General features: G+C 41.2%; 1 protein-coding gene across 1 annotated transcript; it reads right to left on the bottom strand.

The window, feature by feature from the left end:
* Window positions 1-20,163: 20,163 nt before the first annotated feature.
* LOC120737505 lies at window positions 20,164-22,347 on the bottom strand. The gene is made up of 5 exons (XM_040038263.1): window positions 21,938-22,347; window positions 21,288-21,401; window positions 20,935-21,003; window positions 20,659-20,852; window positions 20,164-20,575 (listed from the first exon to the last, which is right to left on the bottom strand). The coding sequence occupies exons 1-5, from the start codon at window positions 22,253-22,255 to the stop codon at window positions 20,377-20,379; spliced, it is 894 nt and encodes a 297-aa protein (XP_039894197.1). The 5' UTR covers window positions 22,256-22,347; the 3' UTR covers window positions 20,164-20,376.
* Window positions 22,348-24,571: the final 2,224 nt, after the last annotated feature.

Raw genomic sequence — 24,571 nt, 5'->3', positions numbered from 1 at the left:
GTGGGGCCCCAGTAACCCTGTTACATGGGGTGTCTGGTCCCTTGGTTCTTTTTTCAGGGGTTTTGTGAATCGGCCCCTAACCCAGGACCAATTTGCCTTGGTAGACCCTACCTGAATCAAAAGCCCTGACAGCGTAGCCTCTGGGATTGCTGGGAAACACAAACGTCTCCACCACGCTAAGCTGGTGATTCACAGAGGGGCAGTCAGGAAACAATGTGAGGAAAAATGAAAACATGTCCCGATATATTTAAATAGATATTTTCCCCTTGGGTGGTGTAACTGGTATGACTATTAAGTCAACACTGTAACACTTAGACTTCAGCTGTTAGTGCCGTTGGCTCCTGGGGTTAAATTTTCATATTCTAAAATAAAGACAATCACTAGAGCATCTCCTATTAAAATCTCAACTACAAACAAACTAAAGCTCCAATTAAAAAAATATTATTATTACCACATTCCCCATCTCTCTACCACTTTAGTGCTTCCTGAAACACACAAAACTCCACTGGTTTCTCTGTGGGCAGGGAAAGAAAGAGTGGTGGTCAGTGTGTAGACTACAATCTGGTTGAGGAAGCAAACCAAGAAAAGGAAATATAATTATAAAAACCTGCTATCTACCCCTCTTTATAATTTTAGCCTGATGTTTTCAGTGATTAACATACAAGAGGGCTAAAATAGGGTAGACCTTTTTAATCTGCTGTTTAAAAAAAGGCTTGATTGCATCGTGTTGCAACTGGGTGGGTGGCCTGTATGTATGTATCTGCTTTTACTCTGAGTCATTTCTACACTGTAAAAATGGAAAAGGACTTAGATAGTTGGCCAATGAGGAAAAGAAAGCTAATTTTTGGGACAGCAAGAAAGCAGGAAACGTTAAACTTTTACATGTTTAGAAGTAGGAATTACAAAATATGTTTAGTAGTGGATCCTTGAATTGAAATTTTCAGTATCAGACACAGGCTTGGGAAGCTGGGTATGCAAAATATAATTCATAGTAATAATACTGCCTCCAAGTGTAAATATAAACATATACACACTGCAGATATCAGAACTTTAATCCTAAAGCACTAAACCAAGGATGTGATATGTGAATGTAGTCGGGGAATGGAGTGAGGTACACTTTTGAATTGCATCTTACTGGTTGTGTTTTTATCCAGTTTCTTAAAATACAACAACTTCTAAAAACATCTAATATTTTAATAAAACAGCAATTACAGTGGTTGCTACAACTGCCACTTAGTGTGCAACATTATAACTTACTCAAACGTAGGAAAAAATAATATTTGCTTTTTACTCAGGAGTAAGATGTTATCACGAGCAACTAAATGCAACATAAAACCCACATTTACAACATGCACACACTGATTTTTATACCATCCTGAAGTGGAGGTAGTAGTTGTAGGTTATTGCCATGCTTAAGAGAAACCTTGCCTGCATAATAGCCACTGTCGTGCTGGCAGGTTAATTACATGTTCTGGTGAAGTTTAAAGTGCTTCTTTTGTGGCTGCTTTCTCAGAAAAGGAATTTACCCCATCCCTCAAGATATTTTTACAAGTTTAAACAATAATACTGGTTTTGGGCTTTAAAATACTGGTACGGTTCTAATTAGGTCTAATGCAGATTCAAAAAGAAGGGTCTGTTTAAGATTTTTTTTTTTTAATTAAAACATCTTTTTAAATTCCTGCTGAACTATTCCTGAGTATAGGTTCACTAAGAACCATTGTTTTTTCAGCTTTAACGCATTGCAGTGTATCACATGATTTATAGTAGCATGGCCTTCAGAGTTGAAACACATCCACGTGCGCAAACATACACATACTGAGAAAATATTCAGCTTTTCAGTGCCTATACAAACAATCCTACCACATTTGAAAATACAGATATTCAACATAGTTAATTCTTTATATACAGGCCTTTTCTCCAGCTGTAGAATATAAGATTATTATATATTCTCTTATTGTCTTTGCACACTGGAGCACCAAATGTGATCCGGCCATTACTCATTCATACACTATATTGCCTAAAGTATTCACTCACCCATCCAAATCATTGAAGGTGTTCAGCACCAAGACATGCAGACTACTTCTACAAACACTTGTCAAAGAAAAGGTCACCCTCTGGAACACCAGTGATTTCCAGTGTGGTACCGTGACAGGATGTCACCTGTGCAACAAGTCCACTTGTGAAATTTCCTCACTGCTAAACATTCCACAGTCAACTGTTAGTGGTATTATAACAAGGTGGAAGTGAGTGGGAATGACAAAAATACCAACTTTCCGCAGATTCAATCACTACGTACCTCCAAATTTCATGTGACCTTCAGATTAGATCCAGAACAGTGTGAAGAAAGCTTCCCAGAACGGGTGTCCATGGCCAAGCAGCTGCATCCAAGCCGGGGCTGGACTGGTAATATGGTACATCGGGCATTTGCCTGGTGGGCTGACGCACTTTTGGGCCAGTGGGTCAATTGAAGAGCACTGTAGTGCCCAACCAAATCTCTTAACACGCAGCTTGTAGAACAGAAGAGTTTAGTGTGGAAGAAGTGGCAAAATAATGGAGCTGAAAAGCTAAGTGTCAGGGTTCCTGGGCTGTTTACCCAGTATTTTCAGTTGGATCATGTTAAGTTTATTTCTCACTCATTCTCATTTCCAGTTTTTCCTGTGCCAGTCCGTTTCATGTGTCATTAGCCAGATTATGTTCAGCTGTGTACTCACCGGTAGGGATGGGTACCGGTATCTGGTGCCACGATGGCACCGGTTCTGACATAAACGGTAGTAACCAGACCGAAAAGCAGCGCACATTTCGGTGATTTATTTCGGTGCTTTTTTTTTCCTAAGCTGTGATACACTTTAGATTCTAGCTAATCATTTTACGTTTCCGAGGATAGTAGGCGGGGCCAGGTACGTACGTTCTTTTATGCAGAGCTACAGATTAAAAATGACCAAGGCGAAGCGGTCAAAAGTCTGGCTGTACTTCACAGCAAAATATGCAAACTCAGCAGCCTGCAACAAGTGCTTTAAGCTGATACTGTGATACTGTCAAAGGAGGTAACACCTCGAATCCGATGAAACACTTGGCGACGCATAGCGTTTTTTTTAAAAGCCGAGAAATGCGCCGTATTTGATAGCTTGCTGTGAGACCTCACACCTTGCACATCTACTGCGGGTGGGTTGCCAGTTATCGGACCCGGAGTAACATCCCCCAAAAACCCGAAGAATAGAGTCCTGGCCCCTAGCCCTGCCAGTGTAGCAGAAATGATGACGGATGATGATGGCAGCAGCAGCCGTTCTTCTCTGCGTGAGTAGCTTAATGTTGTTCGTGTGTAATTTACGTTGAGTAGGCTAACCACGTTATTACATTAATGCATGTAAGGTGAACTAGCAAACATCATCATAGCTACATGCGGCTGTCTTCTTGTTTGATGGCAGATACTCCCTTCACCCTGGCCAAAAAGGCTAAAATGACCAAAGAAAAAGTGGAAAACAGTTAAACATGAGAGGTTTTTGGACAAAGTTTGTGTTTTTTCCATTGATTAAGCACTGCTTCCAGCCAAGAGTGATACCATATATGCCCCATAGCTGCAGAAAAGGCTAACATTGTTATCTTTTTACAAAAAAACAGCTGAACATGAGAGGTTTTTGGACCAATTTTGTGTTCTCCATTCTTTAAGCACCGGTTTGAGCACCGTTTAAGCACCGGCACCATTTCAAAAGTACCGGTTTGGCACCGGTATCGGATAAAACCTAAACGATACCCATCCCTACTCACCGGTCTTTCATTATCAACCTCATCAGTCTGTGTATTTAAGTCTTCAGTTTCCACTAGTTCACTGTCTTGTCATTGATGTTGTCACTGCCATCTTTCCCGTGTGTGCTTTCAGTTCAGCCAGTCATTCAGTCATCCAGCCAGCCAGTGTCCGTTTATCTTCTGTTCATACAGTCTTTATAATAAACTGTCTTCAGTTCAGCACTATCCTCTCTTCCTCTCATCCACACACAACCTCTGACACTAAGACAGCAAAAGAAACTAAAATTAAATGCAGCAAAATATGTCAAAGTTGTTAAAGCTGCAAAGGGTGGGCCTAAATCATAATAAACCCTATGCATTAAGAATGGGATGTTACTCAAGTTCACATGCCTGTGAAGGCTTCCAGATTTGGCAAGGTGGTTTGAACCTGGGCGAATTTTGGCTCAGAATCAGCTGACAATGTAATTCAAGTTGTTATTTGCCATTTTGGCATTAGTCTGAAAACCAAGATTCCAGAAAGGTTGGTGAGTCAGAGCATGATCAAAGTTCTGCCTTTTGCTAGTTTGCTGTGGACTGAGGTAATCTACCACCTCATCAAACTTTGAATCCATCCAAACATCAACCCAGTCATATATTTCAACTGAAGACTGAGGGTCATTCACAAAGATTCTCTCTTGAGGGTTTTTATAACTCAAATAAATTGGAAAGACTAATAATCGCCAAATGTAATTCTTACATTTTGATCCAACTTAGATTTTCTGTATGAACCCGAGCTGCACTGATTAAGACACTGACTGTAGGCATTTGGTTTAAAATGTTTTGTGCAGTTGTGAAGGTAACTAGTTATGGCAATACTATGACTCTCTCTGGCAGCTGCTACAAACTGCTGATCATGTCTTGAGGGCTGTAACCATTAACTTGCCGGCCCAGCTAGGACAAACACATGCATCATCTCTAACCTAACCAGTTCATGTGATGATGGTGACCAAAGGCATTACTAAATCATGCCGCTGCTGTGGCTTTTAGATTAAATGTGCATGTCACAAGTTCCTTGCGAAATTTACTCCTACGCTGACAAATGCTGCCGGAAGTAAAGATGATGATAAAATTATTAGTCCACCTATGAAATGCAAAGTTTTTGTCAAAATTCTCCCAAGTGTTTTTGTTAACAGAGCAAACGATTCAACATCTAAACATACTAGTTTTAATTAGAAAGCATTGCGATTTTCACCCAGTAACAGGACTATTTTAGTAAAAAAAAACAACACTAAGGATAACCTAGAGAAAGATTACGGACACAGGAAGTGCGTCGTTTGGTCACATGAGACCAATTGCGAGCTATTTAGCCACAGAAACGCTGCTTATGTTTGGAGAAAGAATGGAGAGCATACAACCCAAAGAACATGAACCCCGAAGTAAAATGGAGTGTGTCTGGAACTGAGACTCTTGTCAAGGTGAAATGAACAATGAAGAAAGAAGGATATGTGAAGATTTTGAAAGAAAACCTCAAGCAGCTGGCAGCAAAACTGGATCTGGATCATCACTTTGTTCTCCAAAACGACGACCTATGACGACACATGCTGCTCCTGGTGAAGAGCTTCCTCCGGAAGACCAACGTGAACATTACTAACTGGTCTGCCCTGACTATCACCGTCCGTGGGGACTGATCATTTTGACCCTGGTAGTTTTTATGTAATAATTTTGTTTCTGTGTGTTAAGTAAGATAATATTGGTATCCAAAATAAAACTAGGATGTTTAGAAAACCCGTGTTGGGGGGCTAATAATTCTATCCTGATCTATAGTTCATTTATCAACATAAAACTCTTCTGTCATTTGATAACAGTGCATAATAAAGCTGTGTGTGTGCGTGTGTGTCACATCACGCCCTGTTTTTGCTCAAGTGCCACAAGGAGACAGGTACCTAAAGGTCCTTTTGTCTTCTCCCCCAGACATACACACTTATAGACACGTATGCACATCTTAAAGGATGTGTAAATCCTGGAGGTATTTCCTCTGTCTAAGCTGCAAGGTGACGAGCTGTCAGACCCTGGTGATTTGAGGTATGATTATATAGGCAGGTACAGAGCAAAGGAGCGTTGCACATGTCTCCTTGCGTTCTGCAGTCTTGTGTGGTCCAACACACACACACACACACACACCCATGGAATACTATCACAATGAGGCTATTGTCTCTCATGGACAAGCCTGAAACAGTAAGAATGAATATGAAGCAGAAAAAAGAAATGAAAGTTGGCAGAAAGGAGAGAAAATTACATATGCGAGAAGGAACAGAAAGAATAAAATATAAAAAGGAAGGGTTTGGAGTGCTTGGGAGGTGGGATTATGAAAGCAAGGACCGTTTATTTAGCGGCTGCTCTTGAACGCTTTGTATAGATTGCAGTGACTGGTGTACATTTAGCTTGGAGAGAAAGCTCATTGATAATGACATTCTGTAAATAAGGATTATGCTGTACAAGTGCAGTCTGTTTAGTTAGCAGACATGTTCCAACTGCTGCTAAAAAATGAAATCACTGCAGTGACGTGACATTTCAACATTTTACTTTTGGTGCAAACACGTTGAAGAGCTTGCGGTTTTCTTTTCTTCCTGTGTGCTTTGATTCCTATGTGTCTTTAAGCATTCACCAGTAACCATGACATAAAAGCCATACTATTTAAGAGGAAGCTTCTGACAAAGACTAAGGGTTTGCCACATTAGCTGCATCACCACTGCGCCCATAATCACATCAAAGAGCACCCACATTTAGTATTCTCTTTTTGTTAGCCTGCACAATGAGCTTTAGAGAACCTTTTCAGTTGGCGTCAGTGCAGAACAGTCAATAAAGAAGAGGCAGACTTGGTTACACAGTCAGTTTACACACTCAAAGCTTAGCATGAATGCTATGAAGTGATGTGATCAGCCTGTAATTAAGATACCTTAAATGTCAAGAAATTCCATTCATTCATCACTCAAAAGGAGAGTAATACATTTTAATATCTCTCAAAGCCAAAAGAGTGCAAACAAAGCAAATGCCTATAAAATAAAAAGGGATCTTTTTTTTTTTTTATTACCCAGTACGATTATGAAAGATAAAGGCAGGAAATCCCTGAAAACTATCATTACAAAGTGTTCTTCTTTTAGTACAAATAGATGGAAAGAGCTCTGGTTTCTTTGACCGCATTCTCACAAATATCGCCATCCCATAAATTGACACCAGACGCTATAAACGCTACAATAACTTTTTTTTTTTTTGAGTGCATTACACATCTTTGATTGCTGAAGCATATTTAGAGCTGAGGAGTTTTTGTAACACAGTTGCATACAAATATGAAACAGAATCTTAAGTTAGCGTCTGGTATCCAGGGAAACAGTTTGCTTCTGGCTATCCAGGATTGCATGCTTTTAGCACACAGTCACTAAATTAAAAAAAGAAACATATTTTGTTACTTACCTCCATTCATGTTGCTCAGTTTGATTGTGTTTTGATGTAGGTCTTGAGATATCAGATTTTTGGATTGAGTGAACGTACGTAGCACCATCGCTGAATAGCGTTATAAGCTAGTGCCTTTTTTGTTGTTGTACTGAGCTTTGCACGCTAGGGTTGACAAAAAGAATATCAATACTCAGTTATTAATAAATACTAAATATCAATTCATTTGAAACAATATCAGTATAAACAGTTCCACCTTTGCCTCATCAAGCTGGCAGTGAACCTCGTATAGCATTGCTAACTACAGACAGGCACACAGCTCCTCGATTCGCTAACAGCTAAGGTAGTTCACATTCATAATACTGAACAGAGAATTTCAGAGGTCAGTAAAGGTATTGTTTTAACAACACTGACATATTATACAGTTTTCATAGACGTTAGCCTGGATGGTGCAAATGTTAATATTAGCAATTGCCCATTAGCCACATTAGCCACCGGTTGTGACTAGCAAGCAAAGATGGAGCATTGAGCTAAGGCAGAGCGCATTATGGACACATGGAGAACCTGGTGGGTTGCTGGCTATGTGGAGCAGCAGGTAACCATAGCTGAACTGACAAGAGAGTTTCCATAATGCTCTTCTTCTGCAATAATTAAATTATTTAGATTTGCTAGATATTGTGTTGTTTGTTTAGGATTTTGTTTAGGAGCTGTAATGAAATTATCTAAATAATTTGTTAACTAAATATAACCTGAAATGAATCCTGGTTCTTCATTTCTTTTCCTAAAAGTACCAGAAAGTAACTCCCCATCCTCTCATGTCTTTGTGATTGCTACTATCTAAACAGGCATAGAAATAACACAGGACATTGATTGCATCAATATCCTGTGGCTTTCGACAAGAACATGACTTTGAGGCTGGCAGGTTGGATTCTTTTGTGATCTCATAACCGCACAAATCTCTCAAAATTCCAGCTGCAAAAGCAACTGAACATGACAAAACCTGCAATAAAACACAGAGAAAATATAAGTTAAGGGATAACACACGTGATTAGATACATATGGCTGTTTATCTGTGCTTTGGCAGTGATATCAGCAAGCACTAACACTGAAGTTTAAATCATGCTGCAATCTGGATCTGACCCTTTAAAGTGAGCTTCACCTGTGGACTTTTTTGGTTATCAGATTCCCCATACATACTGTAATAGCAGTGACTACATTCAGACATGAGAGAGACAGACTTAAGTTTATCAAGTAAATCTATAAAGGGATAAAACCTGATAAGCTCACGATGGTGAGCACTAAGCACCAAATATGGAGACAAAAACAAGAATATCCCTTTAAAGGAAGCGTCTCAGCTAAAGGGTAACATCCGCACACTGACATCATACGTAAATGATGTTTATGGGGAACTTGAATCTGAAACTGAGCAATTACTTCCTCACCAATGACTTCCTACTTCATATAATTCTATAATTGTTGCAGTTTCTTTTTTCTGTAGAGTGGAAAGGCTCATCTGGTTGCACGGAGCCAAACTGACTGATCACAGCATCTGAGGCCAGACACGTAGAGTGCTATACAACGCCAAGCAATCACAGTCACACCTGAGAGCAAAAGCCACACACACATACACAGAGAGGGAGTCAGACACAAACAGAGACACAGACAGACATAAATACACAGACACACACTCGTAGCCTCATATGCCAGTTTGGGCACACAAAAAACCATAAAAACAGCCAGACAGGAACACTGGTGCACGCGCACATGCACTCATTAACACACTCTTCCATAAACAAAGAAGGATATTCACACTAAGAGACAACTATAGATACAGACACAGACACAAAGAGCCCTCTGGGCATTCACTGTTATTTACTACACCACATTGCTGCTCCAACTGAGCCATAAAGGCAGAGCAGAGCAGATTTAACTGCACAGTCCAGCTATTTTGCTACGATAGTGGCCGTGTGTGTGTCAGTTTACAGGACCAGCATGAAAAGATTCGGTGGGTCAACGTTTGCTAAAGGAAGAAGCCTCGGCAGCAGGCAGGCAGACCAGTTTAGACACGCAGCACTCGCGGGCATAAATCAAGCTAAAGTAAACTTTAAGTCAAGAGGAGAATGAATGAGTTAAGGATTTTCAGTGAAAGAGACTGCATCGCATGTCTGTGTAAGCAAGTTAAGATACACAAAGGTGTTGAAGTATCTGAAAAAAGTATGAATTTACTTATATAAATAGTTGTTTTGGTAGCTACACAAAGCCATCACTAATTAGTTTATCCAGCTACCTGTCAGTGGAGGATTAGAGGCCTGATATGTGGTTCACTTTGTCAAGTATTATTTAGCTATTTTTTACAGTCTAAAAGCAAAATGTTATGATTGTGATGCCTGTAATATAAAACATTCTGGGGAAATATGGGAGAATCCAGTCAGCGCAGTTTGATTCAATGCAAACTTTCCTGGCTATATCTCTACTTCAGGCCTGACTGCATTCGCACTACACATGAAGCATACCAGAGTTCACTTGGATGGAGACCACTGGCTGTCTGACACATTGGACTGATTTGATGTGCGAAGCAGAAAAAGACCAAATTTGTACGTTTGACCCTGCAGGATAGTGCACAAAAGTGTTGGTTAAAGGGGCAATCCACTAATTTTACATGTTCATGTCCTATTATGTCCTCTTTAGGAAGCTTTTTCATGACTAAAATTAGATTAATTGTGACTTAGCTTTTTTGAAATACCTGCAGAAATATTGATATTGTTTGTATCTTAACATCAGCCACACAAACAATTAAAAACACTGGTGCACAGAATAGCACTGATTGTGTCATTACAATGCTCTGCTCTTCTGGGAAACCTTGGGCACTTGCTACATGTGAATGTTACCTTGACACAAAACCAAACTTGCCATTTATGTTGCCCTTAATGGCGATGGCCTCCTCCAGTACACATACACAGTGCAAAACTGCTAAGGACCAGCTAAAGAAACACAAACATGGTGATCAGGTCTCTAGATTTCCCAGATCTCAGTGTAGCATTCACAAGATATGCAGGAATAAGACCTATCCCCTCCTTACAACCCTACAGGACCCAAAGGACAGCTGCCGCTGCAGAGATGTCCATGTACTAACTGGTTAGAAGATCAATGTGATGTTGGTGATTTTAATGCTGTGGCCAGCTGGTGTATTCTACAACTAATAGATAAATATTGCTAAAATTATGTAAAAAGGTGATTGAGGTCAGCTTTGACACATAAAAACCACACACACAAGAAAAGGCATCCAACGTCAACCACCAAAGTTTTACTTATCAGTTTAGGCCTTATTGTAAAGTGGAAAACATTTGGAATGGTCACGTCTGGTATATCAGTGGTTCCCTACAGGCAAAATCTCATTTGACCATCACAACATTTGGAGTGCAGTAAACAGGGAATACACAACTGAAGTTGGACGCTGTCTTTTAGTCGCTAACAGCACAAACTATGATGTAACCACCATGTGAGTGTGAACCTCCAGAGAGGATAAACAGAGGCGTCTGGAGAAGAAGAATTTAAGTCTTTCTCACATTTTCTCGCTGACCTGAAGTTTCAAATCCAGTAAAAAGCTTTGACCTCTGACACTAGCCACTTGGCTGCCATGCTCACATGAATCTGTACACACACACACACACACACACAGAAGACCATAGTAACTGTTGCTGTTTGGCTTGGTCCACACAGAACTCACCACCAACACCTTCAGGTAACCTTTACTCCAGAAACCTACCGTGATGACGCGGTCATAGTTGCATATACTCGTTAAAGCTAATAATTGTATCTAAGGACACAAAAGGACATGCAATGGCTATAAATGCGAGATGGACTGGTTCTTATAAAGTGCTTTTATACTCTATTTGAGCACTCAAAGCACTTTATACAACATGCCTGCTTCACCTACATTCATACAGTTTTTTTTCTATACGTAAGTGCTTTTTATCTGATTTTCACACACAGTTATACTCAGATGCCAAGGATACTTTGGCATGCAAAATGGTACAATCAGGGATCAAACCACCAAAACTCCAATTAATAGATAACCTGCTGTACCTCCAGAGCTACAGCCAACCCCACCCCTATCAACTGAGAGACTCCTGAATGTAGCATCTGTACTCATTCGCATCCTTGTTGTGTGTATTCCTACTCATTTGTGATTGCTGACAAGCAATCTGCTCCCTGCACATTGTCTCAGCCTGTGAGCATACCATGCATGCATATGCAAGTGTGAGTGTGTGTGGCGCTGCAGGCAGGCCCGGACCCTGATGAAATCACAGTAATCCACGGGGGCGATAAAGCCCTGTTGGTGGCAATCCGGGAGGCCCCCAGGCACTCACCACCCAGCCCAGCCAGCACCAAGCAGGGACGTGGAGCTGTAAGCTGCTTTCTCTGTGTCAGCCACCCCTTGCCGTACCAAGACAGAGCCAGCACTGATGCTAGCAGGCAGTAAAAGACATGTACAGCCAGAGAGAGGTGCAGACATACACAGGGATAATGCATATGAAACAGATTTGAAACTGCTTAATACAAGCCAGTGTTCCACAGAACTGTATAATGACACACACTGCACAATCCCTCCACACTGCTACTCATACAGCGCTGGAAGTTTCTGAATAAGGTAGTTTTTCAACCCTCACGAACCACCTTAAAAATAAGACCCTCCTCTTGACTGCAGTTCCTGCCTGGAGAGGATTTCAACACAGTGCAACACTGACACCAGCAGGCAAAAATGAAGAACTGCAATCAAAAATTGTTAAGGTGGACCAGCACTGATGTCAAAGTTATGTTGCAAAACCAAATGCTGTGGCTCGCGCTGAGGTGATATCTCGCTTAATAAAAAATTATTAAAGATACTTTTTAAATTACTTTATTAAGTGCTATAATGAATGCTGCCAGTCAATTGCCACAGTTAGTGGAAATGGTCTCCTCACCACATATAAACACATATAGAGAAAAATAATCAGAGAGGATCTGATGATGCTGACCAAGAAAAATGTGATGGTTTCAGTGTTTAAAGAGTTTAAGTCTCAAAATGGGCTATTTTGGTGACTTAGAGATGTAAAATGGAAGGATTCATTAACTGATTAATTGATTTGAGTCACAGTTTACAGCCAGCTTTACAGCCTGCTCACTTTTTATGGCAAAGCTGACACAGTGAACTTGACATAAACAAAAAGAAAATACAGGTTTAGTTTAAGTGCTGCATAAATCTAAAACTCCAATTACGAGGATATGCACAGGGCATCCTCCCAGCCTGTTTTTCCAGCTAACAGCCTCTTCATGCCTATCTGTGTATAAGGATGAAAGACCTGCAAGATCAAGCACATCAGAATAATAACCTGAGGGGCCTGTGGGTGAGAGACAGAGAGAGGCAGAGAGTAGATTAGATAAAGTAGGAAAGATTTGGGACACAATAGCCAGACGAAAGAGATGTGAGATAAAAGGATCAGCAAGACACACCACAGGACCGGTGCTTTGACAGTAGAGGAGACCTGCAGGGGAATTTGGGGCACAAACACACATACATCAGATAATCCTACTCAAGGTACTGACACACACACACACACACAAACGTGTACAGCGCTACAGCAGAAGATATTCATGTAATATTATTAATACAGGGATTTTATTTTTTTTAAAAAGTCACAATTGTATTAAATATACAAGACATCAAAGGCCCCTTTGTATTGTTTGCAAGCATCTAACTATATGTGACTGCATATACATTTCCACTGATAAATCAAACCTCATCCCAGCAAGAATATGACAATGTGTGCATTCACTTCCATTGTTGCATCTTTGAAATGACAGTGTCATAACTATCCAACAGTATGGGCGGTTACTCGATGTAAAATCAGCCCTACAAACATTACTGCCAATAAATTTCAGCATAGTTGTAAACAGCACCAACAATGTTAACACTGCCCATCACACACCAACCACATGCGCTGCAAGCTGTATTAGAATCTGGATCTTATTAATGGCATAAAGCACACATTAAAGCACACTTACCCTAAGAAGTGTCTGCGCCTGGGTTTCTTGCCAGCAGCATTTCTAATTAACTCCAGCACAGAAGTGACCCTGCTTTGGATTTACTTGTGAGTGAAAGTGAAGTGTAAGTGCCAGTCGTAGGGCTCTTTTTAAGAGAGCTGCTTGCAAAATTCTTGGAGAAAGCTGTTCAATTCAGGTACCATGCTAGCATCAGTGCTAGCCTCCAGAGAGTCAGGGCTTTCACTTGCAGCTTCATATTCTGAGTCTCTTTAAAAAGTCTGGTTAAATATTTGTTAGCCAGAAACTTTCCGTTGAAACTTTTCTGACACTTTTAAAGCATATTTTCATGTCTCCTCAGCCTACGGAGGCCCTGAGAAACTTTAATAGTAGTTAGCCCTTCCAGTCTTGCTAAAATTACCACTGCAGCTTGTCACATGCTACAGTTCAACCAACCACAATTAATAAACATCACTATTGGCAGCTAACCAGCCAATTAATAGCTACACAGACTTTACACCGTTAAAGGGAGTTACATTATCAGGGGTTAGCTTAGAAATCACAGTTAGCTTGCGTTCAAAAGTAGACTTAAAGTGAGCCAAGAAAAATTATATAATTTCTGATGAAGATAAACAGTAGACTTCATAATCAATAGAGTGTACAAAGATAAATTAGATTCTGCAGTGGGATGAGGTGTAACTAAAGAATGCTAATATGAATTTCAGCAACAGTTTAAACTTTAAAGAAACAAAGAAACCCCCAAAAGTCTATTGGGGTTCTGGGGTTTTTTTTGTTTGTTTTTTTGGTAAATATCTCTCTAGAATTTGCTGTTATTTTGTAGCTTATTTTGTAGCTCACAAATAATGTCATATTATAGGTTTAGGGTTAGTGTTAGAGCGCACATTATTTCGGCTTAAGTTGTGTTCTATTTATTGAGCTGTATAGAGCTCAACTTCAGCTGCGATAACAAAATTATTTCCCAACTTAAATTAATAAAGTATACACACTTATTTCAGACATTGTTGTCAATGAGGGTCCCAACAACCATAGTAATATAGACACGTGACTATGAGTGAGTCATCTGTTGTCCTTACTGCATATTTCTTTTTCTTATGTGTAGTTACTGGATGGCTTCTTGGCAAGGAATTGTTTTGTTTTGTCTTTTTATTCCTTGGTTTAAGTGGGATCAAACCAAAACAGCTTAATTCAGCGACTCCTCTCGTCTCCACCAACAACAATGCATTGCCTTTGTCCTCTTTCATATTTGACACAGACAGAGTGTATTCTGGCAATGAAAATTGCTCTATTTCCTTCAGGGAGACATGGGCCTAATGAAAACAGATTGCAGAAGTGGAAATATGAAGCATGTGCCAAGATTTTAAATCTCAGTGAAAAACTCGAACAACCAAATCTGATTGCACTGAAATTGTGATTACAGGGGCCGACTGGCTGAGGGTTGTTGTACTCTTCATTCCAGTTAGAGTGAGGAGTTGTTTTTTATCAAGATTAAAACAACAAGCAATGTAGATTATGTGTAAAACTTAACTTGAGAAAATTTTGTTTCCATTATACTCAGCTGATATCCCACAGATGACGGCTGACTCATGTTTAGCTGTTTTACAACTGGACTTCACCTCCACGTAACGTCAGATTTCTTCAGAGCAAAATGTCCCTTCCCTCTACTGGAAAAGTCAAGGGATTCACACCACTTCAGGCCAGGATTTGAGATATGATGAAAAATTGCCATCAACCAACGTCGAATCTTCAATTCGCTAACGTCACAACAAATGTGAGCTGTCGAGTGTCTGAGGGGTGAAGCTGTGGCCAAGTTAAAGCTAAGATAAACAGATATGAGAAAAGGAATGGTTCAAAACTGGAAGTCCCTGACCTCTTTTTGTTTCTGTTTGGGTCTGGACATGGCCCAGACGCTGAAACATAGCTGCTAGCTGACTATTATTATTTCTCACAGCGTCCTTTGGGACATTGTAGTGGGTCCTGCCAAGGGTGAAGACTTTACAGGAACTCTGAGTCTTCAAAGTTCTACACATTGCTGAATCAAGCGTGTGACTCACTTTTCATTTACAGATTGCTAAATAACCAATTGTGTCAGGGTAGTGAACTATATTTTAATACACCTTTTAAAATATAGTTCATGGTTAGAGGTTGGGACTGTCCTTCAGGAACATGGGATAATCATGCAGTATTCAGAAAAATCTGTAATACCGTTTTTGTGCAGTGCCACTGGAGGAAGCACACATCTGAATTTCATTCAAATATGCTATGTAACACAATACACATTCCCACTCATTGAAACTATTTTAATTTTGTCAAAAAACCCTAAAACATACTCGCTTCACGCTGTGTCGCAGAACTGTATCTGCTGACATTTCCCACCAAAACACCAAAAACGTAGATGCAGTACTAGCTTATTGTCACTAGTAATAGCTAGCTAGAGTAGTGTGCATCAACTTCACTTTCACATAGAGACAGAACAGTTCAGGTAAGTTCTGAAACAAAGTTATTGTAAATTGATAGATCGATACTAGTTATACATTTACAGGAAGTAGTTCTCTTTGTCTCCACACATCATTAGAAAGGCTTGGGTGGATGGTTTACTCTTCAAATTTGAAAGGAAATCACCATTGTTTCCTTTAAGCTGTGCATTTTAGGGGTGATCGTGGCTCAAGAGTTGGGAGTTGTAAGCCTTGTAATCGGAAGGTTGCAGGTTGCCGGTTCGAGGCCCGGCTCAGACAGTCTCGGCCGTTGTGTCCTTGGGCAAGACACTTCACCCGTTGCCTACTGGTGGTGGTCAGAGGGCCCGGTGGCGCCAGCCTCGCCTCTGTCAGTATGCTGTGGCTACAATGTAGCTTGCCATCACCAGTGTGTGAATGTGTGAGTGAATAGGTGGATGACTGGTTGTGTAAAGCGCTTTGGGGTCCTTAGAGACTAGTAAAGTGCTATACAAATACAGGCCATTTACCATTTACCCAAGTTGGAACATTCAGTCATATAAACTGAATAGAAAAGTCACCAAAAACTCATACTACAACTTCATTGCAACAACAAAGTGTTCCAACAAGGTAGACAGTTCAAGACTGACCAACAGCAGTGACGAACATAACGAAAATCATCCAAGAAGCATGACTTTGTATGTTCTTGGCTATACCTCAATGAAGTCATTGAATCATCCCGCTTACTGTTACATGTACATGAATACATTTGGTTTTCTTTTTGTTGACTTCCTCGTCTGTTCCATCTTCAGTGACCACCAGCCTCCAGATGGGGTTTTTTGTTTGCTACAGGGGTAAACAACCAGTGTCTGGGTAGCTTCTGGACCCTTTTCTCTATGTCTTCAAAGTCTTTCAAAGACAACTTGGTGACGCTTGAGACTTTGTTTTTAACTCTTCATTAGCCATGCAGGCAGAAGTTGCAATGTTTCCTAAGAAAAACTGGAAAGAAAATATGGATATTATACAGATGTTTCCATCTGGTGTAAGCGGGGTCAGCGCCCTGGCTCTGTTCCTCAAGAGAACCATTTCCGCTTGTGTGATTAATTCAATAGCATAGAACAGCATGTTAGTGAATGCATCAATTTTATTTATTCATCTTCATGTTTTCAGCTGTTTACAAAGCCTTTCATTTGTTGTACACTGCCAAGCCATCACACAGACTTACAGGGTGCATTAATTGGGCTGGAGCATAACAATTTATGTTGGCTGGACTTTTCTTCATCTACTTACTTCCTTCTTGTGTTGCATTATCTCTGGGCCTGTCTGTCCCCCATTCATCTTCCTTACATTGCCTGTTTTTTATTCCTTACATTTTGTCCCCATCTCAACTTTAAATTTCTTTAAAGAACTTTAAATCTTTTTCTATTCTCCCGCAGTCTCTAATCTTCCTGATTTAGTCTTAAGCCATTCCTGCCTTTGACCACTGAGCCCCAATATCTGCTTTAACCACACACGGCCATTAACCCCAAGTGTCCCATCAGCAGAACCAGATGGGAGGAAGCCCTATCTAAAGTGACTCTTACGACTGTCAACATTGGCCTCTTGAAGTTTAACACACACAAGTTTAAAAGTCACATCTAAAGCCAGTAACCCTTAAAGGGAGTGACATTATGCAATGGGAGTGAAATCCCTTCCGACTTCTGTGCAGTTGTTAGCGAAACTTTATAGTGCAGAGGAAGGCCAAGTGGGCACAAACGGGAAGTGAAATATTCATTTTTTGTGCTTATGGAAGAGAAAGAAAGAGGATAGAGCGTGCACGTATGTGCGCGCTCTATCCTCCGCGCTCACGTGCTCGACGCCGCTCATTGTGGCTTTGTGCTGAGTCTGCTCTCTCGTCGTGTCCTCTCCCTTGTGTCCATTATGGTGATAAGGCTTTCACTGAAGTGCTGCCAGCCCACAGATAAAGAGCCACAGAGAAAGATTTCTGTGAACATGCCGCTCCTGCAGACCCCCGCCACTCCACCAGTGCCAGGCTCCCATCAGCATCCCCCCCCCCAGTCCCCCCAAAAAACCTCCCCATCCCTCCGGTCTACATTTCTCATACCCCCATGTCTCATCTGCTCTCCTTTGTTTGCCTCATGTTCAGACTCTTTCATTTGAGCTAAATACTTACTTTATTAACTTTTTTCCAGAGCGACTATTTTTCAGAAAGGAATTTGAAGATGCTCATGTACCTTTTTCCCTCAAACTGAGTTTATTCTTCTCATTAAATCAGTCCTCATGCCAAAGCTCCACAGACCACAGAAACAGCGGTGCGTGCCTTGGGACAAATCCTGCCTAGAGAAGAGCATTTCTAAGGAACAGTTGATTTTTATTTGATTTTAATAACAGAATTTATGAATGATAGATTTTTTTTAATGAAAATGTCTTTAAATGAACTTATCAAGGTTTCCTTATAACCTTAGGGGTTTAATGCAGACCAGATTATTTCCACTTTGTGTCCAGCAGATGACTTATAATGAATTTCTCAAACTTATATAAACTCCCTAATAAACACCACAAAATCCTTAATCTCTCCTTTTCTTCTTCTTCTCTAAACATTACTGTTAAACCCCTTTTCAGTGCACCAATTAGTCCTTTGTTGGTTACTTACTGTCCTCAGACAAGATCTGAGAGGTGACCACGCATGGGTAACCGCACACAAGCACATCACAAGCTCTGTTGTCTTGTGTGCACGAACACTCACTCACCCGTGTTCATGTGGACTGATATGCTCATGCACACATGGTGGTGATAAATGCATTCAGTCAAGCAATGAACATTAAGCCCCCACACAAACACAGTCTCGAGCTATCTGAGTCAGATGTGTGTGTGTGAGTCGGTAGGCACTTTGAAGTGCTGTCGGGTAGGTTGGAGCCACACATTGAGTGCGCAGCAGGGAGGCTGCCGTGCCATAGTAGTACTCCTTGGTGCCTCTTTCCCTTAAAAGACCCCCGAGACCAAGCATAGCCTCTGGTGCCATTTAGCAAGGCCTGCCAAAAATGAGCCATATTAAAGCATTTAAAGAGCCACAAGAACTGGACTAAATGTCAAATGCACAGCAGGAGAAGCTGATGCTGCTCTTGCCTCTGAGTTATTTAAACTTACCTCCAATGAACTGCTGTATCAAGGTATTTCTCATTCCCAGAAACAATGCACTGCCGATTGGGAAATGATGCACTCATCTTTCAGTCATGCAAATAACATGATGTTGCAACAGTAATAAGCCTCTTTGAAATTGGTGTGGTGAATAGAGAGGCGCATACGAGTGAAACATCTTCAAGAGACTTAAAGAAGTCCAATCCTTATGTTGGGTGAGTGCTGAGTGTTTGTATATGTGTGCATGAGGGTGGGAATGCATGTTTGTGTCTGTGTGTGCCTGTTTGTCTGTGTCTATATGTCAGGTCGGGTCTTAGACTCCACCTCTCTGGGAACTCCCAGGCCCTCCAAAATGTGGAGGCCTATCTCCCCTCACCATACTCCCTGCCGGTGGCTGATGCCCTCATGGGTCGGTGCATTGGTGGTTCTTGGTGTCTGGGGCTGGGCGCTCAGGCATGTACCAGCTCACTCCCGGTGGCTACTTGGCGGGGCCTGGCGCCTGTTGCTCGGTCAGGCCTCCTCCGGGGTGCGGGGGGCCCTCAGGCCTCCGGCCTCTGGGCCTGCGGCTCGGTTCACTCTGGCACAGCTGGCTGCTGGCAGAGCCGGCGGGCACGCCGGTGCAGCCCCCTCTAGCTTCTACTCAGTGGCTACTGGGTGACGCCTCGTCTGGGGATCCTCAGCCCTTCCCATGAGGGTGGCACGGATGCCCCTCCGGTGGTCCTCCTTGGGCTCTCGCACTCTGGGGCCTCTGGATGTCTGGGCCTGGATCTCCTCCATGCCTGCTTCATGCCCTGGGGGACAGGGCTATGGCTCTCTACATCCTCTTGCAGACCATTACATGTGGAAACCATTTGAATACAAGCGCGCTGATCCACACAGGTGTGCACACGCGTGTTCACTGTTCGTAGACTTAAATTACACCTTTCTTGGCTGCTACTTCAAAGCACATTGTGCGCTGTCTGTCCTGCGTGCTGCACAACAACATTAAATATTTAGTATTTACTGCTGTTTACACTTAGCTAGATTAATGCGATGGTGTTGTGTTTAGTATGTTGCTTTGGTTTTTTTTGCTTGTTTTCTCTTCTTTCTCTCTCAACAGGTGATCCAGGAGATTTCCCCCCCCCCCCTTTCTCACTGTCCCTCTCCCCTTCTGTTTTTCTTTTCCTTCCTCTTTCTTTCTCCCTTTCCTATCCCTCACTATCCCGTCTGTAACAACTGAAAATAAAATAAAATAAATAATAAAAACAAAGGTCGATCAAATGGACCAATACGGCAATACCACGATGATCCATTTGGCAAAATAAATCCACTGGGTATCCTTGTCGGTCTTCAGACAACAATTCTGATGGCTAAAGAACCAAATGGGACAGGCAACAAAAAAAAAAAAAAGCGAAGAGGAGTTTATCCAAGTGGGCAGACAGTATTACGGTGAATGCAAAGTGTGAAGGTGGAGCTGGGGGGTGGTGCCTCAGCAATTTGTGTCCTGCAGATGATTTTGTCACTAATGAATTTATTTAAAAGTTTTATTTACAGATTAAAGCTTATTTACACGGACTCAGTAACTGTGTTTCACTGTTTCTCTGAGCTGTTCAGCTCAGCACTCAGGTTCTTTTGTAGTATCCACATTAAATTCAGGAGGACACTCTTCAGCTCCGTAACTCACGTCCACGTGAAGGCGGCCGTCTTCATCAATAGACATAATCATGGTGGGACGGTTCAGTCTCTCCCATAGCTTCTTCTTTATGAGGCGTCCCAGCTCCAAACTGTATGGACGGAGCTGTCCGTTCTCGTCTCTGTGAGGAACAGAAGAAATAGAAAGTTTTAAGCCATTTTTTTTTGTCGGGCGGGGGACAAAAGAGGTTTGATCCACACTGACCTCAGCATATCATCAACCACTTCATGGTACACCTGCTGGTACTCTTCTACTGAGCGGTTGTGGATCATTAGAGGGCTGTCTGGCCGAGGTGCAAGAGTAGAGGGTCGAAGATTGTGGGCTGTATTGGAGACCGGAGGCAGCTCAGAATCAGGGATGGTGGCTGATGGTCTTGTGAACGTGTCCGAGGTAGAGGCCTGAGGGGTGGAAGACATATAGCTATCATTTATTTGTTATTAATTTAGCACAACTGCAGAAAGTCTAGAAGAGACAGACAACCTTGGTTTTCCTCCTTTTCTGGGGAAGGATGACTGCACTTGGAGAGCGCTGGCGTTTCACTTGAGTGTGCTGTAAGTGGAAACAGGCAGTAAGAAAGAAGAACATCCTTTAACAATCCTGCAGAGACAAATCTCCATCAGATACATTGACCACTCTCACAGGAGATGACCCTCAAAAATTTGCCAGATCTTAAGATGTAAGAAGAGATTTAAAACATGAGCTGTGCTCTGTTGCTGCTCATGATTTGATGGAAAGTAAACAAGTGTTGTAAATGAATCAAACAAGCAGAGTAGCATCGTTTCTAATATATTCACGTATTTTATCGTTTAACATATGAGAATCAGATGTGTAACCTGCTCATCCTTGAAACACTGACACAGTCTACAGGCTCCAGGCTTTCTCCTCCTCTCTGATAGCCGTGCAGAGACTCTCTTTGCTGTGAGGCTGTCTTGGACTTCAGCAGCACACTGCAAAATTTCATACACATCAGAAAAAAGCCTTTCTAACACAGCATATGTAATACATGTCACTTTTAAGAAATTTTCTGGAAGACTGAACACCACAGTGTTTTCCTGCCACTTAAAATTTACATGCAAACAGCAGTTAAGTGAAACTTTAGCTAAATACATAATATCAGGTTATAGTATTTCAGATTCACTGGGTTGACTTGTTTAAAACAATAAGATCCACCTGATTGGAAAGGTTTAATTACAACAGATGCAGAAAAACATTTATGCATGCATTTGCATTTGTTTTGCATTAGACTAAGTTTAGGCAACTTTGAGTGCTACCGATTGTGCTACCGAATGCACGTCGATTCACACTCTCAGGTAAATTGTGAATAAAGTAAATTGAGTAAATTGACCTTGAAAAGACTTCATTGGTTATATATTTACAATAAATACTGTTTTGTTTTTTAAGATATGAGAAAATCTTAAATCTAAACTTTCAGGCCTACAAAAATCTCAGAGGTGAAACACACTGAAAACAAATCAAATCTCACATTTTCCATGATGGAAGTCGCTTTCTTCTGGCTCTGGGAATATTTAGTCCTCGTCAGGATGAAAATATTCTTCAATAAAACTGATAGTTTGCTAGAAATCGCTGTGTCAAAAGTGTCAAAAAGGATCTTGAGTTGAGGGTGATCAGAATGTTTGTTTAGGTTTAAATGATGATTAGACAGAAATGAGGCATCTGCAGGGGAACCATGGCAACTGTGGAACCCTGGGTATCCATGTAGTGCACAGCTGTTTTTTGTAAACAACTTGGTGTTTTGACACATCTCACCTGTGTGACTGTCTCTGACACAGTCTGACTGCATCCTCACTCACAGTGCCTGCTTTAACTGTGCTCTCAGTCTTTCTATGAAAAGCTGACTGTATTTGTGCATGTAGAGCCTTAAAATAACCAGCCCAACAGAGTGTGGATTAAATAAGAAGAAAGCAAAAAGACACAGCCATGCAGAAATTAAAGGCTCTGTCTGCACATTAGCACACATTTTGAAAATGGATTAAGTTTTAATAGAGTAGAAATCAACAACAAACACATCTACAAACGTCACAAAACTCCTCATCACATCTGTTGCACATCAAAAGCTCCTAATTTTAACCTAGTGTCTTAGATTAGGGAGCGTTACCTAGAGGTTCATGTCACTGTACAGCATGTTTACCTTTGACTGCTCCATAATTCAGATTCTTCATTTTGTGCACATGGCACAGCAGCGGTATCTTCATTCATGAGTATATTTAGATCTGGTGACAAAGCTGCATCTTAGTGATAATTTCCCCTAGGGATCAATAAAGAAAAAAAAAAAAAAAAGAAGAAGTCCAGTCACTTTCTTTCCAAGATCCTTGGATTATTTCTGTGACTTTTACTAAGCTATGAGCTCGGTCTGTTGCCTTTTAATTTAAAGAAAAGATCCCAAAACAGTCATTGTCTTGCACAGTCAGCAATAATTTTGCCATTTGTTAGGAATACATTTATAATGAAGGTGAACTAAGTGTAAGAAGCATGGCAGGGAAAGGTTTTGGGCTTCTTCTTCTTCTTTGCAAGTAGGCCAGTAATCAGTACTTGTCCCACTCATAAAGAAAAGCGCAAATTCCTGACTCACTCAAATCCTTGGAGATATGATTAAATACCAGGAAAGACATCTGTTGTTGATACGGTCCCATATAGAACAAGACAACATGTATTAACCAGGAGAAAATGCACCAAGCATTCTTGGTACATCCTGATTTGTGACTGAAATGTTGCTGTAATGCCCCAAGTGAGGATTCTGTTTTAATGATTCTCATGATTGTCAGAGACAGGGCACATTAAACAGACATTATCTCTGAAGCCCGAGCCTCCTACTGTACTTTCATGGTTACTTAGAACATTGACAGAAAGCAGATGAGTTGTTTAAACATAAGCAGAAAATCTTTTTCTCATGCAAAGTAGAAGAGTTTCAGTGCAGTAACCTCTGACCTCTTTTTATATACACAATTCCTGCTGGAAGAAATGAGGGGAGAAAGTTTTGGCTGTAACAGCATTGTTAAATTCTATGCTATGATCCACACCATCTCAAGTGGACGCACAGATGTTTAAGCGTGCGCTCTTCCCCCAGTGACATTTTCCTGGGTCCAGATCTTGGAATCTGTACACATCAAACAGATGCAAAAGCTCGAATGGATGCCATTTGTGGACAAACGATTAGCCAACCAGTGCCATGAGGCAGCCTAATGCCACTAATGTGCTACAGTGCTTCAGCCCCTCGAAAAAAACAAAACAAAACACAGAGTTAAACACCCTTTTATGATGGGGTGCTGATTTATTGTGTTTAGGAGCTGCTTAATATGGTAGAGTTTATAAAGGCCATATTAAAAATCTGCCGACTGAGTAACAAAAACAAAAAAGTGTCCCTTGGAAGCTGCTGCACATTTTTTCAGACTTAAAATGTTCCTTCTTTAGCATCATAGTAATAAAAAAAGAAGTGTAAGTGTGTATTCTTAATCATCAGCTCATGTTACGATCTTTTATTTTGCTCTTAAAACCCCAGCAACTATAGACTGTATATAAAGGATGGATGCCATTTTCAGCTCTGAAAAGTGAAGCGAACACAGAGTGCATTCTTTCTGATAGCCAACAGGGCAGTAAATCTTCTGGTGGCTCGTATAGCAGTACAAGGGAAAGCAGGTCTTGCCTCTTTTGACTGATCACCTCAGGAAATGCAAACCTGACGAGTTCATGCCTAGTTTCAACTCTCTTCACAAATCTACTGTAAGATGGCAATTGCTAAAGTGCTCAGCTTGAGACTTCAAAAATGAGAGTTTGCAAAGCAGAGGTTTATCACAGTGGCTGCATCTATCTATTTTACCCACAGTCTGTCATGCAGGGGTGAAATCTGAAGGAGAAATCTCGTGACCCACTTAGAGATCTGCCAGTACAAAGTTTACGCTTTACTCAGGTTTTAGTTGTGTCTCTGTTGGTCCACAGCAGACAGAGAGAAAATTCATCAAGGGGGGTTGTGGAAGAAATGAGGATCACCGTGCTCTGTGTTTGTCAACAAAGTGTTCCCTCCAGCTGTGGTGGCATACTCACATTGGATTTTTCCATTGCTGTGCACTGCAGCAGTACAAAAAAGGCACTACGTGAGTAG

This window comes from Simochromis diagramma, unplaced genomic scaffold (assembly GCF_900408965.1).
Source record: "Simochromis diagramma unplaced genomic scaffold, fSimDia1.1 OVJJ01000413.1, whole genome shotgun sequence".
In the NCBI taxonomy this organism is placed as follows: domain Eukaryota; kingdom Metazoa; phylum Chordata; class Actinopteri; order Cichliformes; family Cichlidae; genus Simochromis; species Simochromis diagramma.
This window is presented reverse-complemented; position numbering and strand designations above follow the sequence as displayed.

Excerpts from the sequence above, each read along its gene's own strand:
- LOC120737505 (XM_040038263.1), bottom strand. The coding sequence starts at position 22,255 with ATGCAGTCAGACTGTGTCAGAGACAGTCACACAGGTGAGATGTGTCAA. Across the intron at positions 21,004-21,287 it reads AGTGTTTCAAGGATGAGCAG|CACACTCAAGTGAAACGCCA; the intron begins GTTACACATCTG and ends TTCCACTTACAG. Across the intron at positions 20,853-20,934 it reads AGAAAAGGAGGAAAACCAAG|GCCTCTACCTCGGACACGTT; the intron begins GTTGTCTGTCTC and ends TCCACCCCTCAG.